Genomic DNA, 19,280 nt, shown 5'->3' with positions numbered 1-19,280 from the left:
AGTCGAGTATTCGAGAATCATTGGCTGATGGTTAGCAACGATACCTATGACTTTTAAATTAAGAACGTAATAATTTTAACATGCGCGCCTCTTATACTTATAGCTTTCTTCTAAGAGCCCTGTAAGGTATAATAGTAGCTTATACAGCCAGTAGTTAATTATAACTCGAAGGGTTACTATCAATTGTAAAAAAAAAACCCAGTTCCTATTAAGTCGAAGAAATTCCTCGTACTATATGTAATATATACCGCGTAAGGTTCATATGGCTACTTTATAGGCACTTAAAGATAGTTTTATATAGCTGCAAAGAGCAAATATTAATAGGAGTGTTAATGCCACTTTATTGTCTGAAATAAGAATTGGTAGGTATACATTGATATATATATATATAGTTATATAGAATTGCTTCTATTAGATGAAAGACGATTATATCAAATATGTATACACGTGTATAAGGTATACCATGGAGGTACCCTGTCTACCTGCATATGCTCCTTCAGCCCTACGGGCTGCAGCCGCCGCTAATGCGGATCGGGTAGCACCAAAAAAGCAGGGACTACATAAATGTCAAATGTCAAGGGGCACCGCTATCTCAAAACATGCTTCAAATATCTGTTAGTTGCAGTTAACGAAGTTTGATAATTGTACAACGAAGTACCTAACCTATTATATTACTTATAAGTTCACCAGACTATCGAGCCTCTTACTTACTTTTTAAGAAAAGGAAATACCTACAACCGCCGTTACAGCTTTTGGGCACCTAGGTAATATAGTTAGTTAGAATGGCGTTAGTAGACTACTCGTCTGGCTCCGAGTCTGAAGCCGAGGAAGCGGTAGTATCTGCGGCTAAAAAGCAAAAGACATCGCATAGCAAGACATCGGCAGAGCCAGCTGCTGCACTCCCGCCGCTCCCCGATGCATTCCACGACTTATACGCGTCTACCGTGCGGGTGAGCACATCCGACGACCCAGCGCTGCACCAGGGCCGTAAACGCGTGAATCCGCATAGAGCCGGCAGCTGGCCGAGCCACCTGTACATCGAGTGTAAGTCCCAGTATCTCCAGTATCTCCATCCCATATACGCAGACCTCAGATATCCAATATCCACCCGTACGAATAACAAACACGTCGCTAAACAAAACTCCAGGGCACCCCACAACTTCCCAGCGCAACATTCTCTCCGCCCTACTTTCAGATCTCCAGATAGCACTCGCGCCCCTATCAGTGAGCATCACCTCCTTCCTCACGTCGGACCTAGGCGCTCCGCAGCCGCTGCACATCAGCCTGTCGCGGCCCGTCGTGCTGAGCACCGCGGAGAAAGATGATTTCCTAGAGCACTTGGTCGCGCGCATCAAGAGCAGCGGCGTCGGGCCCTTTGACCTCGCGCCGCGGGGTTTAGAATGGCATCGCACGAGCGAGTCGGAGCGCTCGTTCCTGGTACTCAGGGTGGGGAGTGCTGCTCCCTCTTCCTGTGTTGTTGCTTCTGTTCCAGATCCCACAACAACTGGTGGAAAGGGGGGGAATAGTAGCAAAAGTAATGGAGGGAAAGGAAAAGGGAAAAGGAAAGGGAAAGGGAAAGGGGGAGAAAGCGGCGCCAAAGCAGACGCACCTACCGTCGGCCCCTCAGATAACAACCCACCCCCAGCATCTCCGTCCCCAACGCAGCAGCCGCAGCCGCACAACCCAGAGCTAGCAGCCCTCCTCCAGCGATGCAATGCTCTAGTGCAAGAACACCAACAACCACCTCTCTACGCCTTCTCCGGCGGCAGCAGCGACGACGCCTTCCACATCTCCGTAGCGTGGTCCTTTGCCGCGCCCTCGCCCGAAATTAAGCGACATACCGAGCGTGTATTCGCGGCAGGCCCGCAAGTCGAAGTGCTAGCGATGCGGGTTCCGGTGCGCGGCGTGAAGGCTAAGATCGGGAATGTGATTACGCATGTCGAGCTGCCGGTGCGTGGGAAGAGGGGGGCTGGGCACGGATAGCTGGACTAGGAAGAGGACTGGGGAGTTACTTATAATAAAGCACTTGATTACGGGCAGGTATTGAAGAGCAGATGCAGACAGCCTTTGCTTAGTGTGGCAATAAGGAAGGATACGAGACGAGACATGGATATATGTTTATAAATGCTATGTGATACGTTATTCTGCCTGCACATATACTAGTGACAGGACCTTAATTGTTATAGACATGATAATATAATCCCATTTCTGTTCTGTGGTCTGCAAATACCATCCTATCCACAAATCAAACGCCAAAAACTCCGCCCATGGATGGATGCTAGCTTAATGCCATCGCTAGAGATTTAAGCGCGTATACAAAAGCGCCTGGCGACTACCTAACCCTGAACAAGTGCCGTTGATGCGAATCCCAAGTATGCAAACCCAGTTCTACAGCTCGTCGAGGCTAGGCCGTGCGAATCCCCAGGAACGGGGTGAGACGGGTAGACCGATGTAGAACTCCCAGAGGCGTTGTAACTCCGAGAGGATGATATAGAACCTGGAATATATTAGCATTTTGGTGTGGGAGTTTCGGCGAAGGTGATTCCGACTTACAGTGTCTTCGGGAAATTTACCCAAGACTTTATAACAATCTTAAACGCCTTGTATACCCGGGAAAGCTCCTCATTGAATTCTTCGCTTATCGTCTCCGGGCTGCGGCGCTCTCTTTTAGGTGGCGCATCGTCTTCTTCATCCCATTCCTCTTCGAGCTCCGACTCGGCTTCCGGTGTTGCTTCCGGTGTTGCTTCCGGTGTGTTTTTTGAAATGCCGACCGCATGTGGCTTTTTGGCTCGGTCAGGTATCGCCTGTGTGGGCTTCTCCTCAGCCTCGACCAGGCCCCTAAATCCAACAAGAGCTTTCATGGAACTGCTTAATCTGGCATAAGTGTTGAACAGCGCTACGAGTTCTGTTCGCTTCAGCACCGGGATATCTTCGCTGTCGTTATCAAACTCGAATAGCACCTTCAATGCTGCACCGTACCCTGCGGTTTGCAATTTGCCCCATAGCCTACATTTATCGCAACCCACGCAGTCCATTATGCGGCTGACATTCCGGAACCGGTTCTTGAAATCCTCCTTTAGAGACGGACCCTCACCATTCTTAAACATGAGGCTCTCGTCAAAAATCTGAGGTACCGAGGCCGCACTCTGAGTTACGGCGAGGACTTTGGCCTTCGTAGCTGCATCCTGGTCTTCGTCGCCAGTGCAGAACGTGTAGTTCTGCAAGTGCGGGCCAATTTTGGCAATAGCGCGGGTGAGGAGAGCATAGTTGAAATATAAGTTGGAAATACGTTCGGGATGCGTATGCAACCTTGCTTTGTAACATCCCAGATTGGGTTGCCACTGGCCGGTAGTCTGGTTCAAGAAGTCCCAGCAAAGATGCGTACTAATGCTTGCGTGCATACCAGAGACGACACGGTAGAACACGCGCTTTTCTAGACACTCTCCTTCGTTCTCTAACCCAGTTTGCGTGAAGGTGGTGCTTGGATTTTGATGATGTAGCTGCAATATTTGCTGTCGTTCTGCATCCTGAAGCACGTTGCGGAAGTCCTGGGCGGCCGGTCCCTTGGCCACAGGGCTGGTCCCAAGGGAGGCAGAATGCGGGAACGAAGACCTCTGGAAGCAGTTCTCCCTGTAGATGGCGTCCCATACCATCTTGGCACCTTCGCCGGCGTATCCAGTAAAGCGCTCGGGATTGTGGACTAAACTAACATAATCGCCTTTACCGGTTGCGCTTTCGTCCTCTGGTACGCAGTAATCTCGCTCGTCACATTCATCGTCGTACTCCACTACACAACTCTCGCCTACGTTCTCTCCCAAGAGACCTTGCAGTGGCTTCTTTGGCCGCTCTTTCTGGACCTTCTTCCCAGGATGCTTCGCCGACGGCCCCTCTAGCTTGCTGAGTTCGCTTGCTCTCCATATCTTGGGTATATCTTCCTCGTTATCTATTGTGTTTACTGCGCAGGCTATATTGCCACACATGGCATTTTCATCGTTCCAGAAGGGGCATTTTTTATTGAATAGGTTGAGGCGGTAGTAGGAGAAGAAGTCGGTCTCTCTGGTCAACTCGTCTAGAGCTGGCTTGACTTCACGGTTTAGTCTCTCGAGTGTGGAATAAGAGGCACAAGCATCGGATACGATAGCGCGGGGCGAGATCTGGACAGTTTCATTTTCGTTAGAAACAATAAACTGATATTGCGATGACGTCGCTGCCAGAGAACTGGCGGCAAGACATAGATAAATAACTACGTTGCTCAATGAAGGCGACATACTGCGCATGAATCATCTCGAGCTTCTCTGCTCTTACATTGCCCAGGTGTCCCCCAAAGCGCAAAGAGTGACAGGTAGAAGAGTTTCGCCGACTTCATAACGGCGGAATCGTGCCGGGTATATAGGTGGAGGGATGGATGGACACCTAATTATTATTAGATTGTGAGGAGGGGACGGGACAAGACAAGGCCTGGCCTTTCTTCTCTTTTCGGTATTTGTTAGTTATTTGATTAAAAGGATACGTATGATGTAGGTTCAAGGTTGGTAAGGTGGTAATTAAGGTGGTAATGTGGTAATATGGTAAGAAACTTGTTGTTGAAGGAGCAACTCTGATACGCTGCTACGGTTAAATTCCAAGTAGCAACTAGGGATAGGTACATAATATCGTGTACCTAATGTATAATGCAAGTACGAAGTACAACCTTAGAACCACTTAACCTTTAACCGAACCTTTTCGATATTTCTTGTTTGGAACTTGATGGAAAGCGAGACTCAAAAATTATGAAAACAGTATAAAGTAAGATGAAGAATATTATATATACCTAACTACTCGTAATATCTTTTATTGATTAAACTGCCAGCGTGTTCGCTTTTCGACGTCATACGATTGTGGTCTGCAGACAGGCTTGTATTGATTTTTTTTTTTTGAACTACGGTTAATGGAATGTTGCCAGTTTTCATTTGCCCCAGGGTCCATTTGTTGAGTGATACCTATTACATCTGATGAATTACTGATGATACATTACAGTACATGGTAGCCAAGGACGTACCTACCTGTCTTGCCTGCCTTCTCTGTCAGCACTGCCCGGCATGTGCTAACCTAATTGGCAGCTCCCGGGGTGAAGGTGCCTATTACGGGAAGTTCTAGAAACGGTGGCCCGGAAGCTTCCATTCATCTGCGACCTGCCGATACCTCGTACCTGGTCACACAGAGAACAGAGTGGAGCGATGATACCCGCGTTTACATACACTAGGTAGTTAAAGTCTTTATGTACTACCTAATTTATATCTTATGTAGGAATTCCAATATTACTTACCTAACATTATTGCCTTGGTGTCCTTTGTGATAACTTGCCACTTCGATGTTCTTACGTGATTCAACCAAGCTTGTCGATTCGGTGAATACTTGGTCGTACGTTAAATATATTAAAAAGGTATTGTGTTAATTAGCAAGCCCCTTTCTACTTGCATCTTTGCATCTTATTTGGCGGAGGCCACCGTCTGCGCTATATTGTAGGATCTTGGCTGCTTGGTTGGCTTACCAGTGATCCCGTAGCCAAGGTTCAAAGCTTTACTTGCCTGGACCAGTAAGAAATGCAGATAAAAATAAATGTCCGAGAATAGCAAGGATATAGATAAAGTTAAGCTGTTCAAGATCTTAGTATGTTTACATATTCAAATCGTTACTGTATCTGGTAAAGCTAAGAGCTCTTCCTGGTAGTTATATTCTATTACGTAGGTATTGATGTTTATGTCCCTGTCATATAGGCTTCGCCGTGTTAAGACGTAGCTTATCATAATCAAACCACAACTACTAATAGTTTTCGTAATTAATGTTATGATGCTCTATTCATTCAAGTTCCTACGGATCTCTATAACCCAAAGGCTACTGGCCAATGCGTGGTAATTTATGTTCCAACAGGAATAGAGCGCGGGCTCGTAGAGAATCTAATTCCTTATAATCACAGAGGATCCGCTGCCGTCACAACCGAGCCGCTCAGGTCCCCCTCGTGCCTTGGAATAGATGCCAATAACCCCCATTCTCATCTGTACGTATTCCACGCCGCGAGCCGTCGTATAGTTTTATGGCCATCTAAGTTTATGAACGACATCGACAGGGAAGAACAGCCCTGTTTGCGCGTCGGTGGGTCGAGCCAGAAACCAGATGGGTGAATAGAGTTGAATTGATTAAGAACGGCCATAAATCGTCGCGTAGCATTATCCTTTAACGAATGCAGATGTCGCTATGCAGTGGAGGGCCGTATCAAGAATAATTTACAACGATAGTCGAATCCCACATGTGGTAATAGGTCAGCGTTCATATTTGGATTGCTCATAAATCACTGAGGTGCTTGATAATTGAGAGGTCGCCTTGGCGGGGTTAGCATCATTCGGCTAGGTAGGTTGGGCGTCGAAAAGCTTACTTGAATAGTAAGATGTGCGGCTCTGGTTCGTGGACTTCATAGTGTTCCCAGCCTAGGCTCTGTAGGTATCGCGTATTGTTAGTCCGCGTGACTACCGTTATAATCAACAACACTAGAACAACCCACCTGGGTAATACCGATAGCACGCCACTCGTCTTCCCACAGTAGCTTCAATGTGCCTTTGGATGGGTCGTGGTAGTCCTTAGGAATGGCCTTCAGCATAGCTTTCGGCAGCTGAACATGACGGTATTCGTATTCGCTGTCCGAGTAGCTAATCCTCCCAGTTAGTAACGTACTATAGATCCTTGCGCGACCGAATTGTCTTGCAACCATACCGAGCAGAGTAGTGGATCGAGTCGATGAATTCTTCAAGGCGCGCGCGCTCATCGTCGCTTAGAGGGCGGGGCGCCTTGTTGCGGCGACTGAAATCAATATTCATGGGCGGCATTGTGGCTAGCGAAGTAATTAAGGGTTATGATAGGGTTCGAACGATAGCCTTCTAATCGCGTGTAGCTTATTGGGTACGGAAGCTGGCGCAGATTCTAGACGGCTATATTTGTGAGAAGGAATGAAGAGGGAGCGTGAGATTAGGTATCGGCAGGCCGAAAATGTATGCTGTCGCGTGAGGAGGAGGGGGGAAGAGTAAATACGCTCCCGTCGCTTGTCGATTGTTGCTTGTCAGAGTGGATATGCGTCCTCCAACACTGCTGTGCGCGCAGATGAAACCAAACCAAATTATCAAACGGTAAAATGTTTGAAGAGTTACAGGCAAACTTGGAAGTAGCCCAAACGAAGAAGAAGAAGAAGTTACAACTTGAAGGTTGTAGGGTTATTAGTATTTGGGGAAGACAAGAGCGCGATTCTTAAAGGTCGAAGTTGCGGTCCCCAAATTTTGGTTGCATGGAAGATGGAAGTAAACAGTGCTTGAAGTGGGGGCCTTGATTGAGGATAAGCCACATCATAGCAAATTCGTACGTTATCTGAGGGGCAGGGGCTGGCAGGACGACACTAAGATGTCTACCTAAGCTGCTAGGTACAAGGTAAGGAATGGACAACAAACTATGACATAGGAGATAGGTTAGGTACTTAGGCCCGTGCACTCTATCTTTTTTCTCGTGGCGCATTGGTGCTGTAATAGAGGTTGTGTTACCTTAACCTTAGGTGAGGAAGGAGAGGTCCGGGCTTCTTTGGTTGCTAGGGGCGGGCTGGACCGGCTGGACTGTCAACGGGGAATTGGCAGCTGGCAGCTGGTGGCAAGCCTACCTAATGTATTACCTACTCTCAACGAACCTTTTGCGCAGAAGCTTTCCCCATAATATTATTATGTGCATCGACGCCTTCGCAGGACGACTTAGACATACGTATCGTATCAACTCTCTGCATTGCGATAATACTCCATTCTTCTTGGTGTTGAGTTTTCAGTGCGGGATGTTTGTGCGCTGAGATAATTCGGTTATTCTATATCGATAGGTACCGTACCTATTAACCAAAGAGGATAGGTTAGAAAGATTCCCTCTCCTATCCCGTCTTACGTTATTTACCTAGTAGCGGTACCAGCGACCAGCAATCCGCGTCGGACAACCCACAAATCATCACCACCATCGCATCGCGTCAAAGGCCCTGCAACCCCCATCATCCTAGCAGTTAAAGCTTATTGACATTTCGATTGATCGCGCAACACGGCAAGCTATAGGCTGCAACACCTCGGTTCGCTTCTAGATGCGCCTGCGATCTTTTTTCCGTCGCAGAAATGGAAAATAAGAGGAAGGCTAGCGGTGCAAATGGCATCGAATCGTCGGCAAATGACCCTAATGACCGAGCTGCTAAGCGTCGCAGACTAGTAGAGGTATGTTATCTACTCCGAATATCTATTTGACCTTCCACAGCATTTTGCGCGTAAGCATTGCCGCAGCACGGCTACATTGCCTACACTGCCTACATCGGGTTGCTGTGCACTGCAGCCGCGATGCGATGTGATGCGATGTGATGCGATGCGATGCAAACTTGTCGTGGTTTATTTTGAAAGATGAAGGATGAAAGATGAAAGAGGAGAGTTAAAGCTAGGGAGGCGGGGGGGTTAAGGACAAAAGCTACGAATGCTATTCAGATGCAACGCCTTTTCCACCGAACACCCTATCCTCTCTATGCATGCTCACAACCTCGAACCTCCAAATTCTGCAGTTTTGGGGCTCTTGTTCCCCTATACCACTATCTATTCGTTTCTAATTTGATTTTTACTATAGGAATTCGGAGATCTCATGAACGGTGAGAGTAAAGAATCAACTACTGCGTACGGACTAAATATCTTGGAATCAATCAGAGCCACTACCGATAAGAAGTATGTGCAGCTCTTTTATTATTACTTGCATGCGATACATCCCTTTAACACCTATATTGAACTTCGCTCTTTACCTGTGATTTATCAGAGTGAAGATGTACTTTGCCGACAACATAGCTAATTCGTCTGTTATAGTGGCCGTCCAGTTTCACCTTACTTTGAGAAGCTTCCTTCTCGAAGCAAGGATCCGGAATATTACCAGAAAATACGCCTACCTCTCTCCCTAGAATCGATCGAGCAAAAGCTGAAGAATGGCGAATATACCAACTTATCTACTTTGGAGGGCGATCTTAAGCGTATGGTTCAAAACGCGAAAGAGGTCAGCGAGCGCTCGTCTATGACTTTTGGCGATGCCGAACGAGTGCGTAAGGCCGTTAGCAACTTGATGACGAAGCACAACCCTGCGTATAAGACCGGCAACTATACCGCTGTCGCTACTCCACTACCACCAACCCCCGAGCCAGACAATAATGAAGGCGATGAGGATGCCGAGGGTGAAGAAGAAGAAGAGGAAGAGGAAGAGAAGGACGCCAGCGTACAGAATATACAAACCAGTCGGGAAACCGATGCGGAAGAGGTAGCTCAAGACGAAGAAGCCGAAAATGAAGAAGTTGAAGGTGAGGAGGGCGAGGAAGACGAAGAGATTGATGAAGAGGATGAGGAGGCCAACGAGGAAGACGACGACGAAGAGGACGAAGAGGAAGAAGAGGAAGAAGATGGAGAAGATGAAGATGGTGAGCCAAGCCCGACATCCCGAAGACGACGACGACCTGGCCGACCACCGAAGAATCCCGTTGCGCACGCTCGAAAAGTCGCAACCCGCGGACCGACGCCAGGCAAAGCTGATACTCACTATGAAGGGGTCTCGTATAAGGGCTTGACCTTTCAACAGGCACAGGAGAAGATCGTGGAGGAACTACTCCGAAAGAAAGACGATACGTAGGTCTATCTTCTTAACACTTTGGTATGCAGTTGGCTGATAAATTTAAAGTGGCGAATATCCGTATTTCGAGCCGTTTATCTACCTACCACCCCGATCTCTTAGGGACTATTACGAAGTCATCAAGGAGCCATTGTCGCTCAAGGCGCTACAGAAACAAGTCCGAGGTCAACATGGTAGAGGAGGGGCAACGTACGTGACCGATTTCAAGAGCTGGGCTACTTTTGAGGACCAAGCCAGTTTAATTTGGAAGAATGCCTACCATTACAATGAAGATGGGAGTGATATCTCCCTTATGGCCCAGGAGCTTGAGGTAGGGCTTCCTATCCCATTTGGTCACAATTTGACTGACTAACTGTTGCAGGAACTGTTTCAAGAGGAACTGAGAGAGGCCAAACTTCATGTTCCAGAGCCGCCTCAGCCACAGCCAAAGATCAAGCTAAAGATGCCGCCTAACTCGGAGACTCCTGTACATCCTAAGAAGATTACCATTCACGTTGGCGGTAAGAACAGCGCTACAGGATCGCCGGCCCCGGTGACAGGTCAGTCCGGCGAAGGGGAGATCACTCGTAATGGAACACCCATAAGCAGAAACCCCTTTGGTGGTTCGACGACAACTTCGGTCAGCCTGAGCCAACTCGAGAAGGCCAGAAGCATGTCGACTTCCGCAGGCCCTCCTAGTCCGTCGGCCGCAGGGCTAACGAAGTCCGAGGACGCCGTTCGACCGTCCCCAGCGTTTACGAACCAGCAGCAATTCGCACCCCCGGTGATACCCCCTACTTCGAACGCTCCACCTAGCGCTTTGCCGAATTCTTTACCTAACGTCGTACCAAATGGTGCCCTCCCCACGCCGCCACCGCCGCCGCCGCCGCCACCGCCAGCTCCAAAGTTATCAGCTGCAGAAATCCTTGAAGCCCAGAAGTACCGACCGCATCCAATTAGTAAGAGTTTTCCTTCGAATACCATATTTATATATTATTGACCACGTCACAGAGGAATCGGAAGCTATCATGCCCAAGCTTATCATCATGTCTCATCCCGAACTCCAGATTGAGAATCGAATGTCAATGACGATTCCGGCTAGTCTTACTGAAACTCAGCAAGAGATTGTTCTAAACGCCCCTACCAGCTATTACCGTCTCCGACTTAAGCCGGAGGTGGCACCATTCTTGGAGGCTCAACAACGTGAATGGAAATTGAATGTGATACATAATGGTGCGCGTCTATACCCTCCCCAAAGTCATCTTAACAAACCAGGCGAACCGGTTTTCGACGTTACTCTACAGTTTGGCCTTAATCGCCTCGAAGTATCTTTGGTAGCAGCCCTTCCGAAAGGCCAGAAGGCACCCAACGGATTAACTATGGAAATGGAAAAGTTCGTGGTGCATTTTAACTTGCTCAGACATTCATAGCGGGCGTTTTGATTGAAAGCGCTGGCAGCTAGAATATAGTTCAGTTGTTGTCTTCATGGAATTATTAGTTCGCGTCTCTATGGTTGACTTTTGGAGTTGTACTCGGTGGAATCGGAACGAATAGGCTCTAACTACTCAGGTACATTTTGGCCAATAAGGCAATCTACATATTTGTACGTCTAGGAGGTTCATTGTGGTGGAAACTTGCTGATAGTCACCCTCATAATTTTAGGGAAGACTCGTGAGTCGTCAGTTAATTGCGTTGCTTTAGTCTTAGCTATATAAGAATGAATCCCAATTCTTGCAAATCAACTATTACGGGTCAATGCAAACAAGGTTTATCCAAGAGATATTATGTGCAACTAAGCCAACGTAGACATAACGTATGTTTATATCCACATACGTTGGGAACTATCGAACATGTGCTCAAGTATTTTCAGCGCCTTTAGAAAAAAAAAAAAACATATTTGAGGACCCTTTTTTGGTGGGGTGGAGATAGGTTAGACAGGTGATTCAGCCAGTGATAGCCCAGTCCAAAAGGCTGGACCCTGAACTTAAATGGTCCCTCCAAGTACGTACCCTAAGACGCTAAACCGGAATTATATTAGTTCCGGCGGCAAAGGTGGGATGGGGAAAAACAGAAAAAAAAATTTGAGAATTGCAATTATTTTCACCGCCCGCATAAAAATTCGTGAAATCCCCCCTCCATAACATCCCCCTCCATACCTTACCTTCTGGTCCATCGTCCCCAGAACAATTTCTTTCCGCAACACCAACTGTATCTGTCAACTTGTTCAGTTGTAAAGAAACTTCACAATGGCGGAAGAAGTCTACGACGGTGCCATCGGCATTGATTTGGGTAAGTTTTTATAATCTCTTCCTCATCATTCACCCCGCACCTCGACATGTCATTCTGTCGCATTTATGACCTGTTGGGAAATTTTATGCTGTAATGGGCACCCACTAACATTTATCACCTTTGTGTAAATAACAGGCACGACCTACTCCTGTGTCGCTGTCTACGAGGGCAACAATGTCGAGATCATTGCCAACGAGCAAGGTAGCTTTACTACCCCTTCTTATGTCTCCTTCAACGAGAAGGAGCGCTTGATTGGTGAGGCTGCCAAGAACCAGGCTGCTATGAACCCCCGAAACACCGTTTTCGATGTCAAGTACGTTTTCACCCCGCGCCCCAAATTTTCCCTTTTTTCTCGCGGGACCGCACAGCTAATTTGTTTTGCGATAGGCGTCTGATTGGCCGACCTTTCAACGACCCCATCGTCAAGAAGGATATTGAATCATGGCCTTTCAAGGTCGTCGAGCAGGGTACCAACCCTCTCGTCCAGGTTGAATACCTAGGAGAGACCAAGACTTTCTCTCCTCAGGAAATCTCCGCCATGGTCCTCACTAAGGTAATTCAACACAACTACGCATAATGCTGAATAACAGACTAACCCAATCTTTATAGATGAAGGAGATTGCCGAGGTCAAGCTCGGAAAGAAGGTTGAGAAGGCCGTCGTCACCGTCCCGGCTTACTTCAACGACAACCAACGTCAGGCTACCAAGGATGCTGGTTCCATTTCTGGACTTAACGTGCTCCGTATCATCAACGAGCCTACTGCCGCTGCTATCGCGTACGGCTTAGGCGCCAACAAGTCCAACAAGGAGCGTAACGTTCTTATCTACGATCTTGGTGGTGGTACTTTCGATGTGTCGCTTCTTAACATCCAGGGCGGTGTTTTCACCGTCAAGGCCACTGCTGGTGACACCCATCTTGGTGGACAGGACTTCGACACCAACCTTCTTGACCACTGCAAGAAGGAGTTCCAGCGTAAGACCAAGAAGGACATCTCTGGTGACCCGCGAGCCCTCCGAAGACTTCGGACTGCTTGTGAGCGTGCCAAGCGAACCCTGTCCAACGGTGCCCAGACCACCATTGAGATTGACTCGCTTTTCGATGGCGAGGATTTCTTCCTTCAGATCACCCGTGCTCGTTTCGAAGACCTTAACGCCAAGGCCTTCAATGGTACATTAGAGCCTGTTGCCCAGGTCCTAAAGGATGCTGGCGTCGAGAAGAGCGCTGTTGACGAGATTGTGCTTGTCGGTGGTTCTACCCGTATCCCCAAGATCCAGAAGCTTCTCAGCGACTTCTTCGACGGTAAGAAGCTCGAGAAGAGCATCAACCCTGACGAGGCTGTTGCCTACGGTGCTGCCGTCCAGGCTGGTATCCTCTCCGGCAAGGCCACCTCGGCTGACACCTCCGACCTTCTCCTTTTGGACGTTGTCCCTCTATCTCTCGGTGTTGCCATGGAGGGTAACATCTTTGCCCCCGTCGTTACCCGCGGCCAGACCGTCCCTACGATCAAGAAGCGAACTTTCACCACTGTTGCCGACAACCAACAGACCGTGCAGTTCCCCGTTTACCAAGGTGAACGTGTCAACTGCGAGGACAACACCTCCCTTGGAGAGTTCACATTGGCGCCCATCCCCCCCATGCGCGCTGGAGAGGCCGTTCTTGAGGTCGTCTTTGAGGTCGATGTCAACGGTATCCTAAAGGTTACCGCCACTGAGAAGACCTCTGGCCGCAGCGCCAACATCACCATCTCCAACTCGGTTGGTAAGCTCTCGTCGACTGAGATCGAGAGCATGATCAGCGACGCCGAGAAGTTCAAGAACAGCGATGAGGCTTTCAGCAAGCGATTCGAGGCTAAGCAGCAGCTAGAGTCCTACATCAGCCGCGTTGAGGAGATTATCTCCGACCCCACTATGTCCCTCAAATTCAAGCGTGGCCAGAAGGACAAGATCGAGCAGTCTCTTAGCGATGCTATGGGTCAGCTTGAAATTGAAGAGTCCACCGCCGATGACCTTAAGAAGAAGGAGCTGGCTCTGAAGAGACTTGTCACCAAGGCTATGTCCTCCCGATAAAGGAGTCTCTCATTATTTGGCGAATTAGGTCATGGATTATAGATGGGCGGCTGGCTAGGGTCCCTAGAGTCTCCCATAGGTGTTTTTGATGCACATCTGCGCTGGATTGACATTGGCATCCAGAGGGGGGAAAATAGGACTTGATGGTTCATTCGGCTTGGTGAGACACGAGGGAAAACACAAAAGTCTTCCAGGATGGTCTTAGGCTTCCATGGTCCTGTTACCCACTATATCCCCTTCCCCTCCCCCTCACGAAAAACAACCACCATCGGCTGGTTGGCGGCGTATTTGCATGTAGACTAGGGAAAAAGTGACCCAACAGGGATGATTGCACAATGAATTTAATGTCTCTCACGTTAGCCTTTGTATCTTTTTTTTCTTTGTTTTTAGATTGTTCTTCTATCTCTGTATGCCGCCTCTGTAGATGGTGATCTAAAATGAATATTCTTGGGTTCTCTTTTAGGTAAGGTACCCCTTCGCAGATATGTCGTGATGTGACCTAGTGCCCCCGCAGGTATCGGCACCATTTAACGCGATTCTCCAAAGTCGGGGTCCCGCATTTCAGTGTAATCGCTGGGGGGGATATGTAGAAGCAGGCCAAGTGAACAATACCAAATACAAGCTATCCTATTGGGTTGTTGTGATCACGACTTATACACAACACATCTTGTAAAGTTTCACCTTTATTAGCAACTATGTCTTCAAGCACCCAGAATAATACAGATAAGTTCCGGCGGGATACGGAGCTCAACGGAGACTATGACCTGTCACAGGCGATCGACTCGCGCCAGGGGATGCGGCAAGGACTGACATCGTACGGGGACGCGCACTTCTCGCTGTTCTTCCGTAAGGTGTGCATCAAGGCGCTAGGCTATTCAGAGGACGCGCTGTCGCGGCCGATTGTCGGTATCGTGAACACGTTCTCCGGGTTCAACCCGTGCCATGCCAACGTGCCGCAGCTCATAGATGCGGTGCGAAGAGGAGTGCAACTTGCGGGGGGGCTGGCGGTGGATTTCCCGACGATTAGTTTACACGAGTCGTTTGCGGCGCCGACGAGCATGTACCTTAGGAATCTGATGAGTATGGATACTGAGGAGATGATTAGGGCGCAGCCGGTTGATGCGGTGGTGTTGGTGGGAGGTAAGTGTAGCTATTTATGAGTTTGTTTGAGGCGTACTTGCTTAGAGATAGATATATGTGCTGAGTCGAACAAACAATAGGATGCGATAAGACGACGCCGGCGCAGCTCATGGGCGGTATATCGGCGAACAAGCCCATCCTGCATCTCGTCACGGGGCCGATGATGCCGGGTAGCCATAAGGGGGTTAGGATCGGGGCGTGTACCGACTGCCGGAATAACTGGGCGAGCTTTCGGGCTGGTGTTATTGATATCGAGGAGATTGCGGCGCTGAATGAGGAGCTTGCACCGACGGTAAGTGTTACGGATATATCTGTTTGGAGATGTTTGGAGATGTGCTGAAGATGAGATATAGGCTGGGACGTGTGGAGTTATGGGCACGGCGAGTACAAGTGAGGATTTTTCAAGATTGCTTATTGCCCCTTTTCGCTACGGATGATGCAATCATCATACTAAATCCCACGCCTAATATCTCAGTTGAGGATCGATCTGCTAACTGAATTACTCTATAGTGGCATGTATACTAGTCGGACTCGGCCTCATGCCATTTAAGGGGGCAACAGCACCAGCCGTATCATCGGCTCGCCTGCGAATTGCGGAAGAGACGGGTGCTACCGCTGTGAAAATTATTTCAGCCGGCGACAAACTAAAACCGCAGGTCTTACTCACGCGGGAGTCATTCCTAAACGCTATTACTGTACTACAAGCCATTGGCGGCTCTACAAACGCTGTGGTTCACTTGATGGCTATTATTAACCGGCACCCTACCGTTGCGGGCACTATCACTCTTGATACCTTCGACGAGATCGGCTGCCGCACTCCTCTCCTTGTAGGTCTGAAACCTAGTGGTTCTAATTACATGACCGATTTCCACAATTCAGGCGGCATGGCTACGCTGCTACGGGAACTGAGGCCACTCCTGTACTTAGACGCACTGACGGTTTCCGGGAAGACGCTGGGTGAAGCACTGGATAGCGAGCGCTCAATACCGGTACCTCAGGAACTACGCTGTATCCAACCCTTCGATGTCCCTCTTTATCCAGCTTCCTCGCTAGTCGTGTTACGCGGTAACCTCGCACCCGGAGGCGCCGTCATGAAAGCGAGCGCGTCTAAAGACCGCAGGTTCCTAAAGCATTCTGGGAGAGCCGTAGTATTTGCTGGGTCCGCAGACCTAGCTGCACGTATCGACGACGAGAACCTAGAGGTCACGCCCGACAGCGTATTAGTGCTACAGAACATTGGACCGGTGGGCAATCCGGGGATGCCGGAGGCCGGGCTGGTGCCGATCCCGCGGAAATTAGCAGCGCGCGGGGTGGTAGATATGCTGCGAGTTTCGGACGGGCGGATGAGCGGTACTGCTGGTGGTACTATCGTGCTACATGTCTCGCCAGAAGCAGCGAACCCGGCGTCTGTGCTGGGGATCGTAAGGGACGGCGATGTGATTACGTGCGACGTAGAGAAGCGACTTTTGCAAGTTGAAATTAGCGACGAGGAAATTGAGAGTAGGAGGGAGGCCAGGCGCGCGGAGGTGGAAAAGGCCGATTCGAAACACCCTTGGAAGGCGAGGGAGAAAATGAGAGGGTATAGGGGTTTGTATATGAGGTCGGTCAATGAGGCGGATCAAGGGGCGGATTTTGACTTTTTACGTGCTGAAGGGTCAGGGTGACTGCTATTATAACTTATAAGCCATATATCAATAGTCATTTCATTGCTAGAGACGCCATAAAAACAGTACATTCATGAGTTGGCTGGTTGGGTAGGTAATTCTTAAAGATTTCATATAACCAGCCGGAATATCAAAGATCATAAATCATAACTTCCAGGGGCTCATTGATCTTTAACAACAAGAAGAGGTTTTCCAATTTTCTTTGCCTCTTCATTTAACGCATCGACCTCAGCTTGTACCAGCGGGATTCCCGTTTTCTCCCTCTGTTCTTGCGTTAACTGCTCGATTTCGCCCGGGAAGTAAATCCGTTCGACACCGGCGGCTTTATCCGAGCCAACGACACGTTGGTACAGAAAGTCCATTCTCTCCCGGAACTCGTCGAGGCTCATGAACAGGTCCGGCTTGATAGCCACGAGGAAGTGCCCGACGTCTGATGCTTTGCTTGGGTCGTATGGACCCGTAACTCCGCCTGCGAATGCTGAGCCTGTATGTACGTCAAGATTAGAAAAAAGAAAGCTAGAGTAAATACTAAATATGTCGCGCAATGGCTTTCTCACCGGATAATACCCCCGAAAATACATCCATCATGATAGCCAGTGCCGAACCCTTAGGTCCTCCCATAGGAAGCATAACTCCCTCTAAAGCCGCAGCCGGATCATCCGTCGGTCTCCCTTCAGCATCCAAAGCCCAGTCCAAAGGAATCTTTTCGCCCCTCCTCTCAGCTTTGTAAATCTTGCCCCTGGCTGCCACAGATGGTGCCATGTCCAATATAAACGGCTTTTCCTTGCCCCCGGGAGCACCGCAAGCAATAGGCGACACGCCCATGAGCTTGCTCTTGCCGCCGAACACGGGCAGCGCGGGGCTCGAGTTGGTGAAGACCAGACTCATCATTCCGGCGTCGATGGCCTGCTGGACGACCCAGGCGCTCATGCCGAAGTGGTTCGAGCGCTTGACGCCGACCATGCCGACGCCGAACTCGCGCGCCATGTCGCAGGCCGTGCGCATCCCGACCTCCGCCGCCAGGAACCCGAAGCCGTTGCGCCCGTCGACCTGAGCGACGACGGGCGTGACTTTCGAGACGGATGGGGACGCGGTGGCGTCTAGCACGCCGTTGCGCACGCGCGCCATGTACGACGGGATCCGGTTGATGCCGTGCGTGTCGACGCCCCGCAGGTCCGCCGCCACGAGGCATCGCGCTACGATGGCGGCGTTGGGCTCCGGCACGCCGTTCCCCAAGAGGACGCCCTCGATGAACCTCCGGGCCTCGGTGGCTGAGACGTAAATTTTAGTGGTGTCGGAAGGAGGTTGAGGTTGAGCTGCTGATGTCTCGGCCATGTTATGTAGGTACCTAAGGTATGTCGATTGGTAAGACTGGTACCTACAGGCTACGGTACGGGATAAAAAGATGTTGATCTTAAGTGTTAACTGTGAGATTACGATAGCTAAATGTGGAATTTGCAACTCCGTATAGGTTAGGTAGATACATAGCCCGGAGTACTTATTCCGAAGAGAAACTCGTCCGACCTCGGACTCGGTGCCGTTGCCGAGATGACTCCAACGGAGCGGAGCTATACCGAGGTTCTCCGCTTTTATTGGTAGCTTGGGTACCCAAGTAATATAAGACAAACCCCTTTATAGTTAAGAACAAACCAGTAAGAATTTACATTTTTCTTTTCCACTTGAAATTGTTGTGCTTATAAAGAGGAGCTACGCTCCGGCCGCATCAAGCATGGCCATGAGTATAGCAAAGAGGAACGTGAAACTTCTCGAGCCTTACTACGAGGGCCGATTTGAAGGAGATGGTTTTAAAGCCGAGGAGATTAATATAGCAGACTGCGTCCTTTTCTCATTCCTGCAGTTCTCTAAGAAACTATATGGGGTCGATATAGTGGCGGATTCGGAGTTGAGAAATTTGAGGAGGTTCTATGATACATTTAAGGAGAGGGATAGCGCTAAGATCTCGGAGGACTTCTATCCTCAGTATATTAAGGAACTTGCTCCTGTCTGGCTGGAGTGATGGCTACGATAGAAAGGGTATATAAGGATGTTTAGTAGAGGAAGGATCAGACAAGAATAGAAATAATAGAAATAATCAACTTCAGGTATACGTGTCCATAGGCTTGAGCAAGTTAACATTGGACCCGAGATTTAATATGGATTGGTAGGACGGGGTACTATGCAGAACCTTGAAGCCCTTTCTTTAGAGATCCAGTCTTAGCCTTAACTTGGGGCTATATAGGCACATAACAGATTATACCTATTCCAAGTTATCCGAATCAGGTTCACGCTTGACTATATCTGGGACAATACGTATTCCACCATACATTGAACCCTAGTGCCCCCTGTCAACCCGTAGCGGTGTGTATATGTATATATTTCGTTCGACCCACCTCCCGGCCTCAATCTGACTTCGAGGTTTAGCTAGGTATAGCGGCAATCCTCCCATGC

At 49.0% G+C, this 19,280-nt stretch overlaps 8 protein-coding genes across 8 annotated transcripts; 5 read left to right on the top strand and 3 right to left on the bottom strand.

The window, feature by feature from the left end:
- Nucleotides 1-614: 614 nt before the first annotated feature.
- On the top strand, nt 615-2,266 carry F5Y00DRAFT_54359 (uncharacterized protein). The gene is made up of 2 exons (XM_048013789.1): nt 615-1,044; nt 1,148-2,266. The coding sequence occupies exons 1-2, from the start codon at nt 783-785 to the stop codon at nt 1,981-1,983; spliced, it is 1,098 nt and encodes a 365-aa protein (XP_047865530.1). The 5' UTR covers nt 615-782; the 3' UTR covers nt 1,984-2,266.
- Nucleotides 2,093-4,787, bottom strand: F5Y00DRAFT_235207 (endoplasmic oxidoreductin). The gene is made up of 4 exons (XM_048007529.1): nt 4,464-4,787; nt 4,271-4,413; nt 2,554-4,154; nt 2,093-2,497 (listed from the first exon to the last, which is right to left on the bottom strand). Exons 2-4 carry the CDS (start codon nt 4,364-4,366, stop codon nt 2,389-2,391), a joined length of 1,806 nt encoding a protein of 601 aa, XP_047865529.1. The 5' UTR covers nt 4,367-4,413; nt 4,464-4,787; the 3' UTR covers nt 2,093-2,388.
- Nucleotides 4,788-6,328: 1,541 nt separating this feature from the next.
- F5Y00DRAFT_261383 (regulatory subunit of cyclin-dependent kinase) lies at nt 6,329-6,860 on the bottom strand (the record flags this gene model as incomplete). The annotated part of the gene is made up of 4 exons (XM_048011195.1): nt 6,329-6,359; nt 6,413-6,471; nt 6,539-6,683; nt 6,748-6,860. 4 exons carry the CDS (start codon nt 6,858-6,860, stop codon nt 6,329-6,331), a joined length of 348 nt encoding a protein of 115 aa, XP_047865528.1.
- A 1,302-nt stretch (nt 6,861-8,162) lies between these two features.
- On the top strand, nt 8,163-11,102 carry F5Y00DRAFT_261382 (Bromodomain-containing protein; the record flags this gene model as incomplete). The annotated part of the gene is made up of 6 exons (XM_048011194.1): nt 8,163-8,258; nt 8,656-8,750; nt 8,886-9,689; nt 9,742-10,003; nt 10,055-10,631; nt 10,684-11,102. 6 exons carry the CDS (start codon nt 8,163-8,165, stop codon nt 11,100-11,102), a joined length of 2,253 nt encoding a protein of 750 aa, XP_047865527.1.
- A 680-nt stretch (nt 11,103-11,782) lies between these two features.
- On the top strand, nt 11,783-14,719 carry F5Y00DRAFT_54175 (hsp70-like protein). Its single transcript, XM_048013787.1, has 4 exons — nt 11,783-11,961; nt 12,097-12,274; nt 12,349-12,514; nt 12,571-14,719. Exons 1-4 carry the CDS (start codon nt 11,919-11,921, stop codon nt 14,026-14,028), a joined length of 1,845 nt encoding a protein of 614 aa, XP_047865526.1. The 5' UTR covers nt 11,783-11,918; the 3' UTR covers nt 14,029-14,719.
- Nucleotides 14,377-16,994, top strand: F5Y00DRAFT_54180 (dihydroxy-acid and 6-phosphogluconate dehydratase). Its single transcript, XM_048013788.1, has 4 exons — nt 14,377-15,168; nt 15,249-15,460; nt 15,522-15,558; nt 15,679-16,994. The coding sequence occupies exons 1-4, from the start codon at nt 14,724-14,726 to the stop codon at nt 16,830-16,832; spliced, it is 1,848 nt and encodes a 615-aa protein (XP_047865525.1). The 5' UTR covers nt 14,377-14,723; the 3' UTR covers nt 16,833-16,994.
- Nucleotides 16,994-18,167, bottom strand: F5Y00DRAFT_252747 (putative malate/L-lactate dehydrogenase; the record flags this gene model as incomplete). The annotated part of the gene is made up of 2 exons (XM_048009967.1): nt 16,994-17,316; nt 17,390-18,167. 2 exons carry the CDS (start codon nt 18,165-18,167, stop codon nt 16,994-16,996), a joined length of 1,101 nt encoding a protein of 366 aa, XP_047865524.1.
- On the top strand, nt 17,827-18,861 carry F5Y00DRAFT_235199 (uncharacterized protein). The gene has a single exon (XM_048007528.1). It carries the CDS (start codon nt 18,562-18,564, stop codon nt 18,847-18,849), a length of 288 nt encoding a protein of 95 aa, XP_047865523.1. The 5' UTR covers nt 17,827-18,561; the 3' UTR covers nt 18,850-18,861.
- The last annotated feature ends 419 nt before the right edge of the window (nt 18,862-19,280 follow it).

The sequence above is a fragment of the Daldinia vernicosa genome (genome assembly GCF_022497035.1).
Source record: "Daldinia vernicosa strain CBS 139.73 unplaced genomic scaffold F5Y00scaffold_19, whole genome shotgun sequence".
Lineage (NCBI taxonomy): Eukaryota > Fungi > Ascomycota > Sordariomycetes > Xylariales > Hypoxylaceae > Daldinia > Daldinia vernicosa.
Note: the sequence above shows the minus strand (reverse complement) of the source record. Positions and strands in the feature narration are given on the sequence as shown.

What these genes read in the sequence shown, in the direction of transcription:
- F5Y00DRAFT_54359 (XM_048013789.1), top strand. Translation starts at nt 783, where the DNA reads ATGGCGTTAGTAGACTACTCGTCTGGCTCCGAGTCTGAAGCCGAGGAA. An exon ending in GAGCCACCTGTACATCGAGT is followed by an intron (nt 1,045 to 1,147) that starts GTAAGTCCCAGT and finishes ACAAAACTCCAG; the next exon opens with GGCACCCCACAACTTCCCAG.
- F5Y00DRAFT_235207 (XM_048007529.1), bottom strand. Translation starts at nt 4,366, where the DNA reads ATGAAGTCGGCGAAACTCTTCTACCTGTCACTCTTTGCGCTTTGGGGG. An exon ending in CTCGAGATGATTCATGCGCA is followed by an intron (nt 4,155 to 4,270) that starts GTATGTCGCCTT and finishes GAAACTGTCCAG; the next exon opens with ATCTCGCCCCGCGCTATCGT. An exon ending in GTAAATTTCCCGAAGACACT is followed by an intron (nt 2,498 to 2,553) that starts GTAAGTCGGAAT and finishes AATATATTCCAG; the next exon opens with GTTCTATATCATCCTCTCGG.
- F5Y00DRAFT_54175 (XM_048013787.1), top strand. Translation starts at nt 11,919, where the DNA reads ATGGCGGAAGAAGTCTACGACGGTGCCATCGGCATTGATTTGG. An exon ending in AACACCGTTTTCGATGTCAA is followed by an intron (nt 12,275 to 12,348) that starts GTACGTTTTCAC and finishes GTTTTGCGATAG; the next exon opens with GCGTCTGATTGGCCGACCTT. An exon ending in CCGCCATGGTCCTCACTAAG is followed by an intron (nt 12,515 to 12,570) that starts GTAATTCAACAC and finishes CAATCTTTATAG; the next exon opens with ATGAAGGAGATTGCCGAGGT.
- F5Y00DRAFT_54180 (XM_048013788.1), top strand. Translation starts at nt 14,724, where the DNA reads ATGTCTTCAAGCACCCAGAATAATACAGATAAGTTCCGGCGGGATACG. An exon ending in ATGAGGAGCTTGCACCGACG is followed by an intron (nt 15,461 to 15,521) that starts GTAAGTGTTACG and finishes GATGAGATATAG; the next exon opens with GCTGGGACGTGTGGAGTTAT. An exon ending in TATGGGCACGGCGAGTACAA is followed by an intron (nt 15,559 to 15,678) that starts GTGAGGATTTTT and finishes ATTACTCTATAG; the next exon opens with TGGCATGTATACTAGTCGGA.
- F5Y00DRAFT_235199 (XM_048007528.1), top strand. Translation starts at nt 18,562, where the DNA reads ATGGCCATGAGTATAGCAAAGAGGAACGTGAAACTTCTCGAGCCTTAC.